Genomic DNA, 21,670 nt, shown 5'->3' with positions numbered 1-21,670 from the left:
CACGCTAGGAACAATTGGTCTTCCAGTGGTTAGAATACCTGGGAAGAACATTCAATAGGCATCCAACACAGTTCAAAACTGACACTAGTACAAATGCAATGCAATAGATTTCGCAGATACAACAAAGTGAGCTATTGCCATTTTGCATTACACCATTTGATTAATGCTCCACGAAGGGAAAAAAAAACCCAATGCCAATAGCTCAAAATAATGTCATTGCAAGACCTATTGCATTGTAAATGCTTGTTTTTAATGAAGGAGACGAGAACAACGGGGCCAGGAGTAACGAAGACCACCGGTAAGTAATAGGACAGAGTCCTTCTATCTCACTGGAATGTTCATGAGTGAGGATTAACAGGATCGTGACAGTTAAAACAGAACAATTACAGATTCCATTTTTACGGCAATCTTGCTGTGCCATCAGTTGGTATGGTACTATTGAATGTGTAACACTCATCAGTTATATCCGTAAAAAGAACTGGGGAACAGTTCTCTGTGGTTTCAGCATTGAGGTTTAATTCTGTCAGGAAATGAAGGCTTCAGCATGACAACTATTGTGCTGCCTTTGTTTCTAAAGTCATTGGTGCCTGCGCGCCTTGTTTAGCACCTGTGCTGATTGCTAGCCCTCAGTAGGGAGACTGTTCACATAGACATTGTCAGTCTGGAGTTAAAGCGGATTCAGTGCGTAGGTTTCAGATCTAGTTCATGAGGACCTGCACACGATGATAAAATGTAAACTTTTTCTTATAAAAAACATGTAACCAGGCTTCTAGAATATGGTGGTCCAGTGTAGAATACAAAAACATTTGGTTTGCCTACATTTTTTTATGTTCCTGTCTCTGATTTATTATGTCACATTGGAAAGGTGGCTTTAGGTAAGATTTGTTTTGAAACACTTGGTTGCACGTTTCTTGATTCCCCTCCTAAGGCACGTGTCACGTGTCTTAGCAAAGATCTGCATGTTTGAATGCCTAAGGTGGGAAGACCCAACCCAAGAAAAAACTTGAGGTTTGGGATAGCCCAAACCTACATGATGCACAGCTATGGACTCTGAGGTCTCAGAGGGTTTTACGCAATTGTTTTAAAGCAATTCAATATGAACAATATATGCAAACCAAATTAAACCACAATATTGTTGCAAATGAAAGAAAAGGCTTATATTTCACATAAATCAAAATAGCATGATCCAAACATAGTTCCCTCCTCATGGGTTAATATCATAATGCCATACAAAGTTCATGATTTAAGGAGGATAAAATCCATATTTCAACGTAAACTTCATTTAAAAAATAGACCCAATGCATTTTGGGTTATTCTAAACCCTTCTTCAGGGGTTTGACATAATCGAAGATAAGTAGATTTTGAATTAATCCACCGTTTAGAACTACAACAAAAATGAGAATCGTCCATAAGAGTTCCTGTATGGTACATTTCAATTGTCTAAATGAGGATTTGCACTCAGAATGTAAAATTAATCCACTAGGCCCCGTGTGTCTGCTAAATTGTGTAAAACGGCGCTGAATGTCACTTGAATTCAATCATGCATGACCTTAGTTACCAGCATGAAGGGACCGCAATCGTGAAAGTGAAACAAAACTGAGATAGAGAAGTGCATGTATTTGTGCTTATCCGACAAGAGTGAAGAGCTAAGGATTTAATGTATGTGGGGTCTTTAAATAAGACGTGTAGGTATGAAACAACAGGTTTAGAAAGAAAACGGGAGTGAAAGGAATGTGCACACTGCAAGACAATGATAGTGAGGTTAAACAAACCCGAAAGGGCTTCTAAGCTTACCCGACTATAACAATTTTTCTGAAAAAACTAAGTAAAAAGGACTGTTGATATTCCGCCAGAGTTATCTAGAAGGAACCTCGCTAAGACCCGTGCCCGATACCAAAGGTGAAACCGGACACCCGTAATGCCGATATAAAGGCTTACCCAAAAGTCTAAGGATGCGATATCATTGCCTATGAACCGAGAGGCTGGAAAAAATGAATAAGGACGTCACTATGTCTGTCTCATATATCAATTTAAATTAAATAACAGAGACCCAACCCAACCCACTAGATCAGAGGATACACCTATTATAGGGACATGATCTTGAGGTTGAAGGAAGAATATAATTGTCGACCTTTGTATGTTGTTGGGATCACATTTATGGATGACTCCTGAGCAGCACATCAAGAGGGAATGATTGTGCCACACACCTATTTATCCACTGATCCCAATCAGTCAACAGGTGGTATGTTAACTATGGTTATATTTTTACCTCCCTTTACCCTTCAGCAGAGTGCACTTAGCATTTTTGTTATATATGCACTGATTATACTATGGTACATGTGGAGACCATAACCATCATAAACATCGTTCTGCTGGTTGAATCTGGAGAGTTAGGACATTGGTAATCCTCAAAGAATTTAAGTTGCTTCTGTGGGCATCATACCAACATTGTGTGTAGGTTAATAAAACAATCACAGATTGTTACATTTCACGTACTATCTTGGTTGTTTATGATATTGTTAGTCTGGCAAACAGATCACGAAAAAGCACAATGCAGGTTTTGCATGTATTGTGAAATGTTGAGAATACCATAAGTGTTATAAGTCTACATATAAAATAGTAAACCTTCCTAAATCCTAAGGTGCAAACATACCGGAGACAATTTGCAGCTTTTAAAAATATTTTTGTGAAATGAGACCTGGAGAAAATGTGCCTTTTCTGCATGGTCACCTAGTATTTTTCACTTTTTGCTGGACCCTATATTTTTGCTGTCATTAGAACTCTGTGCACTTTCACCCAGCTGACCAGTGGTAAATTGTCTGTGCTCTGCCTTTAAATATGGTCAAATTGGCATGTTCCTAATTGATATTTTTATCTTACTAATACGTCCATGGAATTTGGTAAAAAATGTACCCAGGGCCTGTCAGTTAAATGCCACTAGTGGACCGTAGCACTTATTGTGCCATCTGGTAAAACATGGCTTCAGCAGAACTACCATTGTACCCTTACTGTGGTGGTTTAAACACACGGGAGCACAATGCAATCCTATGGAGGTAGCAGGTTTTGGATTTTGGCTGCAGACTTGGTCCATTAAGTATTCCAGGAGGAACCAACAGCAGGGCAGGTAAGATGGAGGGCTCGGGGACATAGGTTCACCTCATATCCTCTTCTCCAGGATGCAGCGTGGCCAGATGCAGGCGTGCCATTTAGGGTCGGATTTCACCTTAAGGGGCCACTCGCGGTTGGTGGGAAGTCTCCGTGCAGAGGCTGCAAGTGACATCGGGGAGTCCTGGAGGGGTCAATCCACGGTGGACTCAGATTCTGGAGCGTTGGAGGACCTTGCTGGGACAGGTAGGCAACTTGGACTGTGTCCATAGGCGACGGGTGCAGTGGTGGTTCCAGGCGTAGAGTTTCTTCGTCCTCAGCAGGCTCAGAGTCTACCTTTGGAGTTTCTTTGGAACAGAGCTGCTGTTCACTGGAGATCTGGTCTTTTTGAAGGCAGTCAGTCCTCCAAAGGGGTTCTGGAGTTCACTGGCTGCTGGACCAGTTGACGTTTGGTGCATGATCTCCAAAAACTGCAGGCAGGCCGGAAGGGCTGGGGACTAGTTAGTTTTCTCCACAGTTTCCTCTGCTGTGCGACTTCTTCCATCCTTCTTCTTCATAGGTTGCAGGAATCTAGGGATGCAAAGTTCAGGGTGCCCCCTAAATACTGATTTTAGGGACGTCACAGGGGTGAGCAGGTCAGGACCAATAAGACCCTTCCTTGGGGGTGAGTACACCCCCTATTATGCCACCCTCCATTGGGAGGGAGGCATGAAACTCTCTCTAATTGGCTGGGTTCCCTTTCTTTCAAGATGGATGGGACAGAGATGTGTACTTCACCTCGCCTACCCCCATCTGAGGGGTGGGGTTGGCAAAGTTGGACCCATTCTCGTCCTAAGTTGATTTTCCCACTGATTCTTCCACCCAAATTGGGGGTAAGAACCAGTGGGAGCCAGTTGCTGGGGGCAGCAAAAGGCAGGGACAGCTTACAAAGGTGGCAGGTCTTTGAAGTTTCCCCTTTGTGGACCCAGCCCATCCGGGGGGGGGGAAAGCTGAAGGCATGGCACCTCTGCCCAGGATGGAGTTTGTTTCTGGACCCAGAGAGCATAGGCCCTCTTCCCAGGTGTCCAGGAACCTGTCTGGTGGTGGCCAATGGTGGGCAGCCATTTAGAAACCACACCAGGGCCAGTCGTTTTTCAGAGGACATCTTAAGGTAGGTAACCATGCAAAAAGGGACACTTTCCTCATTTGCACATAAATCTTTCAGCCTCGCCATTGGCTTGAGGCCACTGTGTGGTGATGCGGTGGTGATGTATTCCCAAATGTTTGGGTAGATCTCCGAACTCTGCCCTGTGGAAAGGGGAATATAGTAACAATGGGAGACCCAGTATCCCTCAGAACCTGGGCAATTATGTATATAAACAATTGGTTCTGTCGGGTGTAAATTATCTCTTTAAATCATTAAACCAATCATTGGTTTACTCACATGGAAACATCAAAAACAACACACATGGAAAGACCATACGGGGTATTCAAAAGTTTTATAAATTACATCATTTATAAATACCCACATTGATTTGCGTGGCTGTCAGAAACATAACATAAAATGCGTTGCAATTTGTGACAAGGTGAATATGGTGCTCAGTGCCGTAGTGAGGGTGCAATATATACAGATTGAATTTTTGTCGTTTTTTATCGTTTTTTTAAGAGGCCAGGAAAAGAACAACAATGTTTGAATGGCTCTGTAAGTTAAATGAATAAGTCTTGACACAGAGTCTTTCAACTGGTCCAGGGGATATGTCAACGTTTCAACCCAAGGAGCATTACTATGTTAGTCAATGCGGGTCTTCATCAGGACAAGAAGAATAAGGACAGCCTATGAAATAGTAAGGGTATTGGTCAGGTGTGTTGTAAAGAAGAATGCTAGAACTAATCGTGACAATAAGGCGGGAAACTCACCTAAAAAGCCCAATTATAATCAAAGGGCGTATGTATCTTCAAGGATTTGGACAGTGACAACAATGTACTGTACAGCGAGGATTAATCCAATTAGGGGGACCCTATTAATGAAACGAAGCATATTAGGGACCCAAAAACGCTAAAAATTACGCTAAAAATTAAAAATTAAGGTGTAAGCATGTTCAGTTCAATTGGCTACTGAGGACTTACCCCAAGGAGGGAATCAATCATCCACGGTTGCTATTGGTAATAAATACCCAGGAACGGAGAAGCAGACGGACCTCACGTCTCCTATGCAGTCGTGCAGCCCAAATGCGTGTTTCTATGCGAAAGGTTTAAAGGGGGATTAGTTCCAAGCGCGGAACGCATCTAAGCTCGGGATAAAACTGCCTCAAAAGCATGCTTACCTTATAATCTTTTAATCTTTTTAGAGGAACCGGGGGACCAAGTTAAGCAGCGCAGGCAAGCGTCCTGTATTGTCCGCGTTAATCACGGGTATGCCATTCGACTGCAGTTAAAAAGGGGGGGAGGACGCGTGTACGTTACGTAGCGTCTTGGGGCTAGTTGCTAGGCAACGCGTAACGTATTAGGCGTGTTATGTCATGGGGGAGTCCATGTCTAGTTGTCAAGTGTAATGCCATTGGAGGCAGCTCTAGTGCAATGAAGTGAAATCGACTGCAGGTTAAAAGAAGAAAAGACGCATATAAGTTACGTGGCGTCTTGGTGCTAGTTGCTAAGCAACGCGTAACTTGTGTGGCGTGCTCCGTCATAGGGGATTCATGTCTCATTGCCAAGTTGACACGTGGGTGATCTGGTGTGATACCATTGGAAGGCAACTAAAGTGCAATGAAGAATTACAATCTGCAATTGCCAATGGGTCTCAAAGAGCTCTGCATGCATCCCTGGAGCGGAAAAGAATGAGAAGCCAAATCCGCATAAATCTAGACATTTTGAACAAACTTGATTAACAATTTGCACATAAATCTTTCAGCCTCGCCATTGGCTTGAGGCCACTGTGTGGTGATGCGGTGGTGATGTATTCCCAAATGTTTGGGTAGATCTCCTAACTCTGCCCTGTGGAAAGGGGGCCCATTGTCCGTATGGGTCTCAGTTGGTAGGCCGAAAGTGGTGACTGCTTTCTCAAGGACAGGGGCAGGCAAAGGAAAGTCAGGCAAAATGTGCGGGGGTACTGCAACAGAAACCCACTTTCTTACAATGACAAAACATCTCAATTAAATATGTATTATCACCCCCTAAGTAGGCTTTTCCCCCTTTATAGCCCTAGTAGAAAAATAGAGTACAGAATAAAAATCCTAACATTGTGTTTTGGGAATGGGGCTCACTGGAAAAATATTGAAAAAACTATTTTTAAGAGTTTAAAAATCCAGTGATTTTTCATAAATATTAAAGAAAAGTAACTTTTAGAAACATACTTTTGCCCTCCCTGATGTTCCTGGAAGCTAAATTTTCACTTGCTTTCCCGCTTTTGCCAGTCAGTAATTCGTATTTGAATAGGTGTGAATAGGTATGAAATGCTTCCCTGCAGCAAACAATGGGCTGACCTGAATGGGCTAGATGACTCCTTTGAACCCCCTGGACTATGCAGGTAGGGCATATGAGCATCCCTTTTGACATTATAGTGCTGAAGCCAGCTTGACAGATCTGATGGGGTTTTACATATAACACTTTGAAAGAAAGGGAGCAAGGATGCAAAACAAATGTTTATCTATCCACTGTCTGAGTGCCGAAGGAACTGTTTTGTCCCATGAGACTTGTGTCTCTGGAATTGTACAGATAACACTGGGGGTTCACTTGAAAGAAAGGAAAGCAGGATGCTTAAGCAATTTGCGTGTATCTACTGTCTGGATGTTCTAGGAGACATCTGTCTCTGGATTTATTGGGTCTGGAGTAGCTGCTTCAATCTGGATGTTGGTGTTAGATGTGGGGAACACTAGAATTACTTTAGTACAGACACACACACTCCTTAGAGCTCAGGTTTAGAGACGCCGAATATTATTGCCATCGTGAAAATTCCCGAAGTAGGTAGGGTTGGCCCCAGGAAGTTTTACCCAACTGGTTAGACCCACGCCCATGAGTTATTCCCACCACTAGCTCATACCAGGCATATATGTGGAACGTCCAGGTACCTACTTCCGAACACTCTGGACCTAAACAAGATCAGAAAGTGACTGAACCTGTTTTTGTGACCGGAGAAGAGCCCTAAAGGATTGGCTCTGCTCTCTCTCTTGCACTTAGGACAAAGAATTTGACTCTAAGGGTAATACGGCTGTCCTCCTGTTCAAACTACAGGGATACAACAAGCTAGAATAAACTTTTCCTGCAACTGCCCAGCTAATCCGGGGCAACTGGACCTGGACTGGACCCTGCTGGACTGGTCTGCCCCCTTGTGAGTCTTTAAGAAACAAAAAAGTAAAGAGAAATTCAATGGCCCTGTTTATTTTGTGTAGTTTTCTCTCCATCCCCTTGTTTAAGCATGTATTTATGTGGTTTTTATAAAGCACAAACCTACCCAAAAGGCAGTCAACCGATAAACAGGGACAAATAGAAGAGACAGTCAATGTGTGACTGCAGGAGTAGCTGGTTGGGAGACTGTTACTGCATCATGATGTGGTGTTTGAAGACCTGTGCCTTCTGCTCTTTCCTTAATTCAAGCAGGGTTGGGGGTGGTCCTGATGGATGCAGGGATATTGCTCCAGAACATAGATGACCTCTCTACCCCCTCAGGAGCAATAAGAAGGGTAGACAAGAGATAAGTGGATTCAACAATGAGATGTCAAAAGGGAAGGTGAAGAGGTGTGATGTCACTTCCGCCACCCATGACATTTCAAAGATCCACATTTGAAATAATCTGGCCTATGTATAGTGGTGACAGCATCAGCTTTATTTTAAACAACATAAATAAGTAAACAATCACTTCGGCAGTTTAATTAATACGAAATAAAGCGGTTTATTTGCTTTATATTTTAATTACAAAAAAATAAGACGGTATTTTTTGTGATAATGTTAATTATAACGGATTCAAAAGTGTTCGTATAAATACTAAATCGCAAGTGTTCAGCAGGAATAAATTGATTACTTTAAAATTAAATGCAGAGCACGCATTCAGTTGTGATTTTGAGAAATTCCAAGTCCATGCTGAGATCATTTTGGCTTTTCTGTAAATCTCAATTCGCTACATTCCTGCCACATTAAAACATCGTGAGGGAGGGGTCTGCTGTAAGTGTGTGATAAATTCACATTCGGGATTGTTGGACACAGGCATTATTCAGCTTCAGTGCTTAATTTGAGCTGGTGGTTTCCGGTGCTCAGCACCAGAACCTAATTGTCAGCACCAGGTCTGCCACATGGCGGCGCTGTCTGGCTAATTTAGGTATTAGCACAACAACAGCTGTCTGTTATGGTTATTAGCTGTGTTTGTACTGTCAGTGCCAGGTGGGAGGAGCAATGTGTGGTGCAAGCTGCAGTGGCCTCTGATGAGTACCCCGGAACTTATTGGTTTACAAATTAAGCACTGTTCAGCCTCCAACTTTAGAAAGTGCAGCTCAGGGTCTTCTACCAACCCTTCGACAATTGTGAGGCTGTCATATATCGGTGCTTTTTAGGCTACAATGCTGATGTCAACTCTGGAAAAGTCTTGTTTTTATAGGTCTGAAATAATTCCACAGCTTTTAAGCATTTCAGGTTGTGTGTGAGAAGCTGTAAGTTTAGAGTAGAACATTCTCAGAACGTTAATGCATTACGTATGCTCCGAGAACATAATCATTTCTCAGCAAGGAAACGAACATCTATGAATCACGAGTGAGGAAAGAAGGGGCCAGCCACAAATACTGAAAATCTATTAAAGCACTAGATTTAAATCTTGAAAATAGAAAGAGAAAACAACCTTTGTTCTCGGAAAGACAGAATGTAATAAAAGACCACCCTTGCAGCATACTGTGTTCGATGCTCAAGCTGTCCTGTAAAAAGTTGTACATCTGCTCTTGTTTTCCTCAACCATCTAAGGAAGAGTTTTTATATTTTTTGAATTCTCAAAGAATACCAGGTATACTCCTGGAAATCTATCGAACTCGTAGCCTTCAGTGCTTCAGTGCAGGGTGTCTTTTTCTCATATGCTGGCTGTCGGCTCTGCAAATGACAGGATTGGCGAATACCAAGGCTGCCTAGTTTTACAGGTTCTTATTAAGTCTTCTATTTCCCTTTGTCACTGTTCTCCTATATTTCTCCCCACCCCCCTCCATCTTTCAGATCTGCACTTCTCTCTGGTGCTCTGTTTCAAAGCCTATTGATGAAAAATAAGTCACAGTCTCAAAATAAGTGCTGGCCACAGGCTGCAAACACAGGCACATGTTAAGAACTGGCAGACCTCCAGGATTAAGCCTACTTCATGAACTTTGCACATGCTTATTTTCCACATGTAAGAAATACATACTAATGAATCATACTGAAATGTGCATTTGCACATTTAACTTTATATCACTGCTGAGTGCTGAGAAACCCCATCATCTACAGCTCCGTGAAGCATGGAGATCATATGTCATTGAATGATTAATGGGGTCATGTATTGAAGTTTGGCAGATGATTTGGCTCGTCTTGCTTGCACATTCTTTCCCAGTTCTATCCAGTCAGCAATTACTTCTTTCAGTAAAAAGGTCTCACTGTGTGGATGACCACGTGGAATATAGCCCTTTAACCTTAGAACAAACACATATAAGAAAATTGATTAGGAAATACAGCCGTGTAATTTGAAAATGCAATATGATGGCCCTGATGAAGTGATCACTCATCGTGGACTGTGTTGGCCAGGTGATTCTTGTCAGTTTAATGAAGGAATTTAAAAAGATTTAAAATATACTGCCTTATTTTGTGCTCCTAATTTTTCTGCATTTTTGTTTAACCTGTGATTCATACTAGGTCAGGCTAACTAGTATGAAAAGAAGGGAGCATCACACTGATATACATTTTTTAATTTGCTCTTTGGAAGTAGTTTCTTTTAAACTAGCCTTCATCATGTATAGAAGGTAGATGAGAATAAACCAAACTCTCTCTCTCTAGCAGATTTCGAAACTCATGTCCTGCTCAAGATCCTTTAACATTTCTAAATAATCCTTCTCTTAAAGTATCCCAAGACTATTAAGTTTCATTCCTCCAGATATCAGGATATTACAATCACATGATTTATTCAAAAATGAGCTCAAAATACTGCTATTCAACAACAACTTTAATTAGGGGGCCAAGCCGGAATCAGTCATTAGTAACAAACTAGATACTCCCATGGTCTCATTGTATAGGGCTCGTTATTGGAATATAGAAAACACCAATAGTAGGCTCCTGGTGTAGCATAAACCCAGGCCCTTAGTTTGTTATAATATTTCTGACCCAAACTACCTATATTAACTGGTTTGTATATTCTATAATGAGCATGTTCTTCAAGCCACATGTTGAAAATTATACAATGACACTGTTAACTCTCACTCCCCCCTTTTTGCTTTTATCCTTTCCCCTTGTCTTCTGGTAGTCCTAAACCATTGTTTCTTGTAATGCATTCTTATACCTGCTGTTAGAAATAGGTTGGTAAGTTGACTGGGGTATGAGCACTAGTCAAGCAGCAACCACAATCCTAGTCATGGTAAGAAACAGGCAAACCCTAAATTAACCTGTGCTCACCCTCTGGTAACTTAGTACCGAGCAGTCAGGCTCAACTTAGAGGCAATGTGTAAAGTATTTGTGCAACACTTTAAACAGTAAAACAGTGAAAACACCACACAGAAAAGATTCCACTAGGTTAGAAACGTAGCACTTAATTTAGTAAATAAAAGAAGATCAAAACTACAAAAATCAAATAAGTAGATCTTGAGTTATGAACGTTTAAAGAATAAACTGTAAAATAGCACTTAAAAGCAATAAGCGCTTACAAAGACTAAATACTGTGATGGCACGCTGGCCGGATACAGGGACCCAGTGAGCCTATCTGAACAAAAGTACCTTAATCTGAGGTTGTGGAGCGTTGCATGGGTTTGGGTCAAGGATGTGTCACGCAGCAGAGGCGAGGAGCCTGTTTCGAGCTGTACCGAAGCTGCAGTGAGACATCCTGATTAACCCCGGGTGGCGAACTCCGCTCCGCCAGCGGAGTTTGTGAAGTTTTGCCAACTCCGTGCTCCATTGCAAACGCAGGGTTAAGGCAAAACTCTGACTCTGTGGCAAAGCGGAGTTAGCCACTGTGCCACGCCCCAAAATAAAAAAACAACCTACATGCTCTTTGGCGTCACCGGGCAGTCCTCCTCCTCGCCGTGGTCTCTCCTCCTTGCCGAGGTCCTCGCTGTAAACCCCTACGTTGTACTTCTTGCATGAACTGTGCATGTGCAGCCCATGCAAGGCGTAAAACGCAGGGGTTTGCGACTGGCGATGAGGACGGCGGTGAGGAGGTGAGACCACAGCGAGGAGGAGGACAGCTCGGAGACGCAAGAGAGCAGGTAAGTGGGGTTTTTTCTCTATTTTTTTATATTGGGAGTGGGACTTGGGAGGGTGGAGCATGCGGAGTTCACAGAGTTTTTATTTAACTCCGTGGAACTCCGCGGAGTGCCACTCCGTGTACTCCACCCACCCTTAATCCTGATGCAACGATGTTGAGGATCCTGTTGATGGGGCTTGCGATGTGAACATCGATATTGAGGATGCATTGAGCAGTCGAGGTGATGCATTGGCTCCAAAGAGCAGGCAAGCTATGATGTTGAGACTTGTCATCAAGGCTTCTGTCTATGGGGATGTGAGGACCTTGTGCCGGGAAGAGCGTTGAGCAGTGGCAGTTCCAAAGGCAGTGCATTGAGTGTGATCCACGCAGCAGAGGCAATGTGTTGGTCCCAATCCACGCAGTGGCGGCGATGCGTTGGTTCAGCAGAGTATACATCTGTTCCCCTGGAGCAAATACCTTAGGCCCACTTCCAAGGACTGGGAGGCACTGCTTGGCTGGGCAGACTCAAAGATGGAAGAGTCCAGGGGCAGAAGCAAGGAGTTGGAAGTCTTTTGTGTCCCTCAGACTTCAGATCAGGAGGCCAGCCACTTAGCCCTTGGAGTCACTCTAGTTTCAAGTGATGTTGGTCGAGTCCCATCCAGGCAGGAGAAGAAGGAAACAGGACAGCACTGCAAGGTAGAAGTCCAGCAAAGCAGCAGTCCAGCAGAGTAGCAGTCCTTTCAGCTGCACAGCAGTCCTTCTTCTTGGCAGATTCGTCAAAGGTCCAAAAGTGTACTGAAGTGGTGGTGTTAGAAGTCCAGTGTTTATAACTAGTTGGGCCTTTGAAGTGGGGGAGATTGCAAAGACAGGCCTTTGAAGTGCACACAGGTCTTCCCTTCTGCCCTGGCTCAACACTCACTACAGGGGGTATGCAGCCCTTTGTGGGGGACAGGACACAGCCTATTCAGGGGTAAGTGAGGCTCGGTCCAACTCCCCCCTCCCAATCTCCCAGGATGGCCCATCAATTCACACCTAAGCTCCCAAGGTGTGTGACTGTCTATGGGAAATACACACAGCCCAGCTGTCATCCACCCCAGACAAGTGATCAGAGACAGGCAGCAAGAACTAAATGGCAAAAGTAAGAAAATGCCAATGTTCTAAAAGTGTTGCGGCAACAAGTGATGGATGGAATGCTGCATCATTCACGCATTCACCCCAGGCAAGGGATCTGGATTCAAGCTGGCCTGGCTGATGAGGGGTGAAACCACAAAACTTGTCTCAATATGCTTGCCTCTGGTCCAGGAAGGAACTGGCTTGGCAGTTTGGGCTAGACTGTTCCCATAAGGAGCAGGGTCAAGACTGATTTGCATATGGTTAGGTCTAAACTGGGGTGACATGGTGAAAAAAAGAACAATGGATTTAACCCAGATCTCTTAACTGTTGAATGGTTTGTTTGTTCTGCATTCCATCCATCAATTGTGTGTCTTTTGCTTTCTCACCCTAAGTGCGCCGGGTATGCCTAGACGTGGTTGCGGACCCACTGTGCCACTGGATTCAAGCTGGCCTGGCTGATGAGGTGTGAAATCCCAAACCTGGTCTCAGGATACTCGCTGCTGGTCCAGGATGGACCTGGCTTAGCAGTTCGTGCTGGTCTGTTCCCATAAGGAGCAGGGTCAAGACAGATCTGCATACGGCTGGGTCTAAACTGGGGTGGCATGGTGAGCGAAAGAATGATGGATTTAACCCAGATCTCTTGACTGGTGGTGAATGTTCTGATTTGTTCTGCATTCTGTCCATCAATTGTGTGTCTTTTAATGTTTTAAAAGTGGTATTTCTAGAATTGCTATTTAGAATCTGACTTCACCATATGTTTGGATTTTAAATTGTGATTACAGAGACACCGAACATTATGGTGCCGATCCGATCCTGTATTTTTTTCTCCGTACGACTCGTATCCGTATTTTTTTCCGTACGATTTGTACGGGAAAAAGTACATACGGATCGGCCCGATCCGTACGAATCGTATCGGGTAAAGTTGTACGAGACGTACCCGGACACTTTTCCGTACGAATCATAAAAATACAGTTTCAGCGTACAAGTACGATCCGGACCGGCTTTCCGATTTATGATTCGTACGGAAAACGTCCCGTACAAGGGGAATGACTTTACCCGCTACGAAGCGAAGTTTGTACGACTCGTATCCCGGGAAAAGTTGTTCCCGGGGTGCGAGTCGTACAGGCCCCCCAGCGCGTATGTACGGTGCGTACCCCCGCGCGTATGTACGGTGTGTACCCCCAGCGCATATGTACGCACCGTACCCCCAGCGCGTACGCGCTGTGGGTACGGTGTGTACATATGCGCTGGGGGTACGCACCATACATACGTGCGGGGGGTACGGTGCGTACATATGTGCTGGGGGTACGGTGCATACATACGCGCTGGGGGTACACACCGTACATATGTGTGGGGGGTACGCACCGTACATATGCGCGGGGGGTACGGTGCATACATACATGCTGGGGGTACGCACCGTACATACGTGCGGGGGGTACGCACCGTACATATGCGCTGGGGGTACGGTGCGTATATACACGCGGGGGTACGCACCATACATACGCAACGCACGGGGGTGTATGCCTGTACGACTCGTACCCCTGGGGACTCAGCTTTTACGGCTGTTATTGGCTCCCTTAAAAACAGAGCCGTACAGAGTGACGTAGGGACGAATCGTACTTGCTGGGCCATAAAACGCTGTTTACATACGTACGGACGTCGCGTACAGGCTGTTCCGGATCAGAAGCGTAGTTTTTTTTTACCCATACGGTCTTTTGTACGATTCGTACGGAAATAGGCTTTCTGTACGAATCGTACTTCCTAGGTTGTACAGATAGTTTACCGGGTATGAGTCGTACGGAGAAAACACTCCGTAAGACGATTCGTACGGCCTTTTTCCAGGATTGGAATCGGCCCCTTTATGTCCATCTCTTCACAATTGGGAATTACACTTATAAAATGCAATGAGGTTTTCCCAATTTTATCTTATGGGAGAGATAGGCCTTGGAGTAGTGAAAAACAATTTGAAGAGTTTTTCACTACCAGGACATTTAAAACGTAAAAGTACACGGCTTTCCTTTTAAATGCATTGCACCCTGCCCTCAGGGTTGTCTAGAGACTACCTTAGGTGTGACTTTGTATAAAAAGGGACTTTACTAGGGACTTACTAGGGACTTATAAATTAAATATGCCAATTGGGTATGGGTATCAGTCAATGTTACCATGTTTAGAGGAGAGAGCACATGCAGTTCAGCACTGTTAGCAGTGGTCGGTTTTCAGAATAGGAGGAGGAAGGCAAAAAGTTTGGGGATGACCCTGCAGAAATGGTAATTTTACAGGTGAGTAGGAGAGAACTTAGCTACATATCCCCCTGTGTCAGTGGAAACTGGTGCCTTCAAATATAACAACTCCATGTCCATCTATCAGCAGACATAATATACCCGTTAATACTTTCATCAGGGTTTAAAAACTGGTGTAACCAGGGCATGTGCATGCTAGGTAGAGTCACCAGCTCTTGAAGAGCTCAGTTTGATGATGCAGTAGTACTCTGATTTTTGGTTTGTCGAATAAGGGGGTTTAAGATACTGTGCCTCTAAACTCTTTGGTCTGACTATTAGCTTCCACACAGATAAGTCAGTTAGGAAAAGCAGAGCGAGACAACAGAGCTTCAGCAGGCTTGTTTTCTACCAAATGGGTAGCATTCAGGGCCACATTTTTGAAGAACAATGGCAGATTCCATGCAGCCTAGGAAGTTGGGTGGCCGCAATTGCTATTTTTGCCTGTATATATCTCTGGCTGGGTCATTTTCTGTTCTTCCCAAATTGCTCGGTGGTAACTAGGTCAAGGAGAATCTCTATTAGTATGGTCTGGTGTTAATCCTTGTATATTTCCCCCATATATGCCCTGTAGAGAAAGGACTGCAGCAATAACAAGATGATGGGTGGAATGTTTTAATTAATCTCAGCCACGGCAATCACTCTAGTCCATCGTTTTATGCCCACCACACCAATCTAGTCAAAGGTCCGCCTTATGCAAATCAGTACCAACCCTGCTCCTCATGGGAACAATCCATCTTGGACTGCCAGGTGCTAGAGCCCAAAGGGTCTTTCCTCGATGGTTCAGACTTTAAAAAACACCCACTTACAAATAGCTCCATGGAGAATCCTCCAGGCTCCAGGGGAGTTCAGACGGACCTTTTCCACCGTGTTGAGAATTAGAGCCACCTACAAAGTAAAGTCATTAAACATCATGGACATTAAGGATTATGCTGAGTCAATGATGAGAGGATGGGTTTAGTTTTAAAGGCTTTATTATCTATATGGTTAGAATCTCAATTATCTTTATTCAAATTAGAAAAATACAGAAATATAAAAGAAGGTTAGAAATTAACAATCAAGACATGTTCCATAAAGAAATCCAATAAGCTAACTAAAGGACCTCTTCTAAATGAAAACCCATGAATAGTTCTGCTGGAAGAGAGCGATGAATATAAAGTCGAACTCCTCTTGAAGAGTAGTTCTGGAAACTCAGCTGAGTTCCCAAAATTAATAACAGAAGTCACCTCAAAAGACTAAATGAAATAAACTCTCCATGAAGAAGAGTCTCGGGCAGAGGAGAAAATCCAACAGCAAGACTACAGGACCGGTAAGGGGGAAAGTAGAGGTGTGTGTTATCTAACTTGCTAGGGACACTCGTTTTTATAACCTTTCAACACGTGTCGGTTCATATTGACCCCTTTTCCCGATGTCCAATCAGAGTGGTTCATAAGGTGGTGTCAGTCATACGATGCATCTTCTTCCGATTCCCACAGTCTGCACCCTCGCCATCCGAAATGTGACAGTCCTTTGGTACAATTGTTACATGAAGGAAGGTTCCCAGGAGAACCCTCTTACCTAAGCTAAAGACACATTGTGAGTTTCAGCGCAGAAAAAGGATAGTCAGTAAATGTAAAAACATATATGGAGTTAATATTTAAGCAACATTATATAAGCTTATTCTTCTAAATGGAAATGATCTAACATGCGATGTGAGCAACTGAATGAGCATAATACTAAAGTCAGCACATTTCTGATGTGACATCAATGTTAGGTTGTTGCACAGAATGTTTTACCATGAGCAAAGGTCGCAAAGAATCTTCAGGCCTAGTCGCTGCACAGGCAAAAGTATAGGTGCTTGGTGCACAATTTTAAAATACATGCAATTTCAGGGAAGTGTTTCTAATAGCATTTTCCACATCTGTTTGTCACTGTACAATATGTTTTGGTTTTATTCACTTATTCTACTAAAAGATATTCACACATTTTGTAAGGAATTTCTAAATATACCTTTTCGTTCTGTTAAATACGTTCTGCATTGCATTGCTAATATGCTAAAATATGACGATTTCTAAATATGCAATAATTTCCCTCGCAGGTGAGGCCCCCTTTAGAAGGACTACAAGCAAACAACCAGGTGATGGATGGAATGATCTTGGGTTGCTCGTGTGTTGGTTCGGGGAGGACCTGGCCTGGCAGTTCATGCTGGGTAGTCCAGCCAGAACTACCAGGTCAGGTCCTCTTTGAACGGGAACACAAGAAACCCAGGCATGATTTGCTTGTGATCATGTGTAGCTTGGTTGCACGAGAATAATGAACACAGGAACCACGTATGGGCACACAAATCGCACTTAGGGTGTCGCACAGAAGTATAAAAAAAATGCAGTGCTTTAAATAATCTCAGTCACTTTTGTTTACTTGGGGCAACATACCTGTCCATAGTTATTTTGCACACCATGCCACCTCACTTGTTGGAGCATCATCCAGACTGATTTGCAAATGGCTCGGTCCGAACTGAGGAGGCATGGTTTGCAAAATAAAGATGGAATGGGATGGGGCCCGAATAATTACCAGTGACTGAGATTAATTCTACCAGTCCATACATCACTTTTTTGTGTACCTCAGTGTAGCTAAGGGAAGCAGGAAAGAAGTGTGAATCACTTGAGCGTGGTTTCTGCTTGTGGGCAGCAGCCATCCTCAGTCTTGCACTGATCCCTCCAAACAAGGGATGTTTGCAATATGTTCTTAATAGTTCTTGTGCAGGTGCATTAAAGGGAACTGCAAACAATATTCTGTGCACTCACTGGTTTTGCCTATATTTACTCTCATTTCATATTGAAAGTAAGATGTCTTAATTAAATGTGTTTTGACATTTCCGTGAACTTTAGTAGACCTGATCACGTAGATCACAATGAGAAAGCATTTTTAGAGGTATGCCAAAATATATCATGCCTATGCAGCTGTTTTCTCTGAGCCCTTGAAATGAGCATTACTGTCAAGGTGTAAAGACTGAATTGCAATGATTCTGAACAGATACTAGGACTATATTCCCTTAGAGTCCTTCTTGAGTATGATTGACATGCATACTGTTTTCCAGTTTAAAGATGGAGCCCAAGAACAAAGGTTTGAAGCAGCAGCAGCAGCAGCAACAGCATAAGAAGCTGCTGGCGGCCATGCTGTCCCAGGATTCCTTCGATTCCGTCCATAGTACAGCGGCGTCAGTCACGGAAGAAGATATTGACAATGAAGATGATGCCATGGAATTATTAGGTATGTGATTAAAAATACAGTGTCACACAAAAAGTCTTACTTCACAAGATGATTGAAATATTTTCAGGAACGCTGATATTATGGTCAGGGTGTGCAGACATGCTGATGTATTGGTGGGACACAGATCATAGTTATGGCGTGCGAATCCTGTGTTCGCTTTCACCGAAGACCAGTTGAGTCATTGCTCACTTTGATAAAACAATTCTTTGAGTACCAGTTTTAAAATTATTATGCACATTTAGAGGAACACCAAATATACTTTCATGGTCACCTTAGAATACCTTATGAAAAATTGGTATTCTGCTCTCGCTGCTTTGGTTTATGTCAGTGCACAATTGTCACATGTCCCAAAGGATGAACGCCACCCAACAGTTGTAAAATATTGCACATCCTTTGCTACACAAAAGAACGCCCCCAACCCCCCAGATATTATGTGCCCTTCATGCATCCTGAGGATGTTAACTGCCCAGGAGGTACTGCCCAATAGTAATGGCTTCCTACCAGGTATCGCAGGCGGCACAGGGAACTAGGCGAGCAGATCCCATGTGGTGCACAGCTCATTTGGACAGCCAGCCGGGCTCGCTCGGAGTTTGAAGATTGACACGTGAGATAATTGAGCTCAACACCAACTCTGCAATTACAATGGACGTGAAAGATATGTAGATATGAGCAGCATCAAACTCTACAGGGTTAGTAGGTTATCCACTGTCCCATTGCTTGCATTCCTGTGCCTTGCCTCTGGATGGAAGGTGATTCTGTGCCATTGCAGCACTGTGGTGCACACTTATGTGATTCTAATAGCTTCCAATTTCTGTAGGGATGAAGTACCAGTGAGCAGCAACACTACCACCACACAGTGTGGAGAATTATTTCTGAAATGAAGCCTGTTTTAAAGAAGCATATTTTGGGATGCAATTCTCATCATCCAGCTGGTCACTTTTGCTATGCAATGCCAGCCTGGAACCCAGCATGGCCACTTTAGATCTACTATATCAGTGACTCACTGACTTCTAATGTCCTATGCCTCTTTTAGTACATCTGTGATAAAAATGCATTTTATTATTTTTCTTTCAACCAAAATATTTTATTAAATGTTAGAGTTTGCATCAATAATGGATGTAAAATAATCATTTGGAGCATCTGCAGTTTGCAGATCAAATGATTAAGCATAAGTTCTCATGAATACTATTGTAGTTTTACATATTGCAATGCCTCCCAACAGTTCAACCCATCCCATTGTGTTATTGATGCCCATCATTGCACTAAATGATGCTCAGTAGATACAATTGTCCATCTTCTACAGCAGTCTTTCCCCAACTCGAGTGCTTTCAAGCGCGGTGGGTCTGCTGTTGAGTGAGTGCCAGATATTAGGGTGGTGGGGGGGTCAGATTGATTCACAGTCTTTATTGTTATTGGACAAGTTGCATGCCAGTGCTTTCACTGCCATAATGTTTCAAAGACTCATCCTCTAGTGGGCAATATCTGGGGATTCTTTTTGATTCCAAAACTGCCACTGCTATTTGTGCTGCTCCCAAGCAGCTCCATATATGCATTTTTTCTCCCTTGGTTTGGCAATGTATGTTCTGCATCTGCACAGCAAATTTCAAAAATGAGGACCTCAATTATGGGTTTTTTGCCGTAGTGCAGCACAGCAGGCCTTGCTGCTGCGCTGCCCTACGACAAAAGAAAAGTAGAGGAATGCTCCGTATCTATTAGACATGACACATTCCTGTCCTTTTCCCCTGTGCTGGTGCACAATGGGCTGCTGTGCACCAACGCAGGCACCTTCGCACCATGGTGCAAGGGCGCCTGCTTTACGGGATGATTACTTTTGTGCAGTACACGAAACCTTCCTGCACAAAAACAATCACAAGAAGCTTTTTTCTCTTTCTGTGTGTGCCTCAGAATGTAGCACACATAGAAAGAGGAAAAACGATGAGAAATAAAGGGAGGCGTAAGTTTTCAACTTTATTTTGTCACTTTTTATTCATCAATAAGTATTATAAATCAAATCAATGCACAAATCAATAAAAGCAATAAGCGTGTTCCATAAAAGAAAGAATCCCTATTCTAAGACTAGGATAAAGGAGTCCATTAGAACTCATAAAGAGCTCTATATCAAGAGAGTGAGAGCAAGCATAAACTTGAATAATGAAAGTTCAATAAATGAGATCTATCAAAGCAAAACGTGCCTTAAAGAGAAGTTTAAGAAACTCAGTAGAGTCTCAGAATAATATGGCGCAGGGTCTGGGGCAAACAGAGTAAAGATTCTCAGTCAGAGCTTCGCGGAGTGTCTGTAAGTGTGAGCAAGTAGAGTAATCTAGGAACACACACTTATGTAAAAAACACATATTATGAAAGTCTGCAACAGTTGCTCCTCTTGTCTTCTTCCAACAAATCAGTGCCCGATGTTTTCCTGGGGACTGGATTAGTCCTCATCATCTCCTTGAGAGAATAGTCCATCAAATAGGTTGGTTAGATTTGTTGCAACTAATGTCAAACATGGTTCAACTTCGCTTATGGCTTCGCTTTCTCACGGTAACTTGTACCCTTCTATCCTTTCTAAACTCACTTCGAGTCCCCACAATAGGCTATGTAGAATTTGGAATATCTTTTAAATAAAAAGTAAACATTTTCGCAATGAATATATTCTGAAAAGAAAATACAAGTTAATTGAAGAGGTCAAAACCTAAATTATGTGCTGATTCTAAATATATGGTTGCACAGTTTCCCATTTAAAAGACTTAGGGCCTCATTAATATTTCGGTCGGAAAGCATTCCGACCGACTTCTTGTCGGAATGGTTTCTGACCGGCCGGGGTTGGTCGAGTCCGACCGACCGATTATGAAGTTTCCGAACAGAATGGGAGCCTGTGTTCCGACCAACAACACAGGCTCCCATTGAAAGAAAGGGTGATTCCGTAAAACCTTGCATCCTGTGCCTGCTACACTGTGCATGGTTGTACAGAGGGGTCCCATGGGTACCCCCATGTGCCCCAAACAGAGGCGTCTGGGTGAAGTGAGGCCTGTTACAGGTCCCCAAAGTCAGTTTCTGACAGCCATTTCTTGTCAGACAGACCGATTCGGAAAGGCTGTCAGAATCCGACATTGCAATACGTCGGTCAGAAACACAGTCCATAGACCTGTACTATTCTGCTCCGACCGACTTGAAGTCTCCGAATGCCAGTCGGAACTGAGTCAGAAAGAGCAAACAGTTACCATCTATCGTAATCGTTCGGTCGTAAATGTTTCTGAGTCGTTCCGAAACACGAGTTCCAACACAGGTTAGGAAATTCTGAATGCCACTCGGAGCCTTTCCGACCGACATCATAATAAGGCCCTATATTGTAATCAATTGCAACAGTATTCAAACAGAAATATGTTGCTGTAAATATGTGAGTCTTTTTATAAAATGTAAATTTTATTATGAAAAAGCATCTCTCTGCGGAGGTCAAACGTTAAACATGTTGTAATATCTTCATTATATGTGATCTCATCTTTTACTGAGGAAATATCACTTCATGTATTAAGCATTTCTAAGTGAACAAACATTTAGCAGTGCA

The 21,670-nt window shown here is 43.2% G+C and overlaps 1 protein-coding gene across 2 annotated transcripts in view; it reads left to right on the top strand.

Annotated features, from left to right (window-relative positions):
• C5_1H8orf34 (chromosome 5_1 C8orf34 homolog) overlaps positions 1 to 21,670 on the top strand; it is a 1,018,772-nt gene that overhangs the window by 371,435 nt on the left and 625,667 nt on the right. For both annotated transcript variants that reach the window (XM_085605488.1, XM_085605487.1), the window contains exon 7: positions 17,936 to 18,108. In XM_085605488.1, the coding sequence (XP_085461614.1) occupies positions 17,936 to 18,108 (173 nt within the window). The remainder of the gene's footprint in view (positions 1 to 17,935; positions 18,109 to 21,670) is intronic.

The sequence above is a fragment of the Triturus cristatus genome, chromosome 5_1, assembly GCF_964204655.1.
Source record: "Triturus cristatus chromosome 5_1, aTriCri1.1, whole genome shotgun sequence".
Classification (NCBI taxonomy): Eukaryota; Metazoa; Chordata; class Amphibia; order Caudata; family Salamandridae; genus Triturus; species Triturus cristatus.
This window is presented reverse-complemented; position numbering and strand designations above follow the sequence as displayed.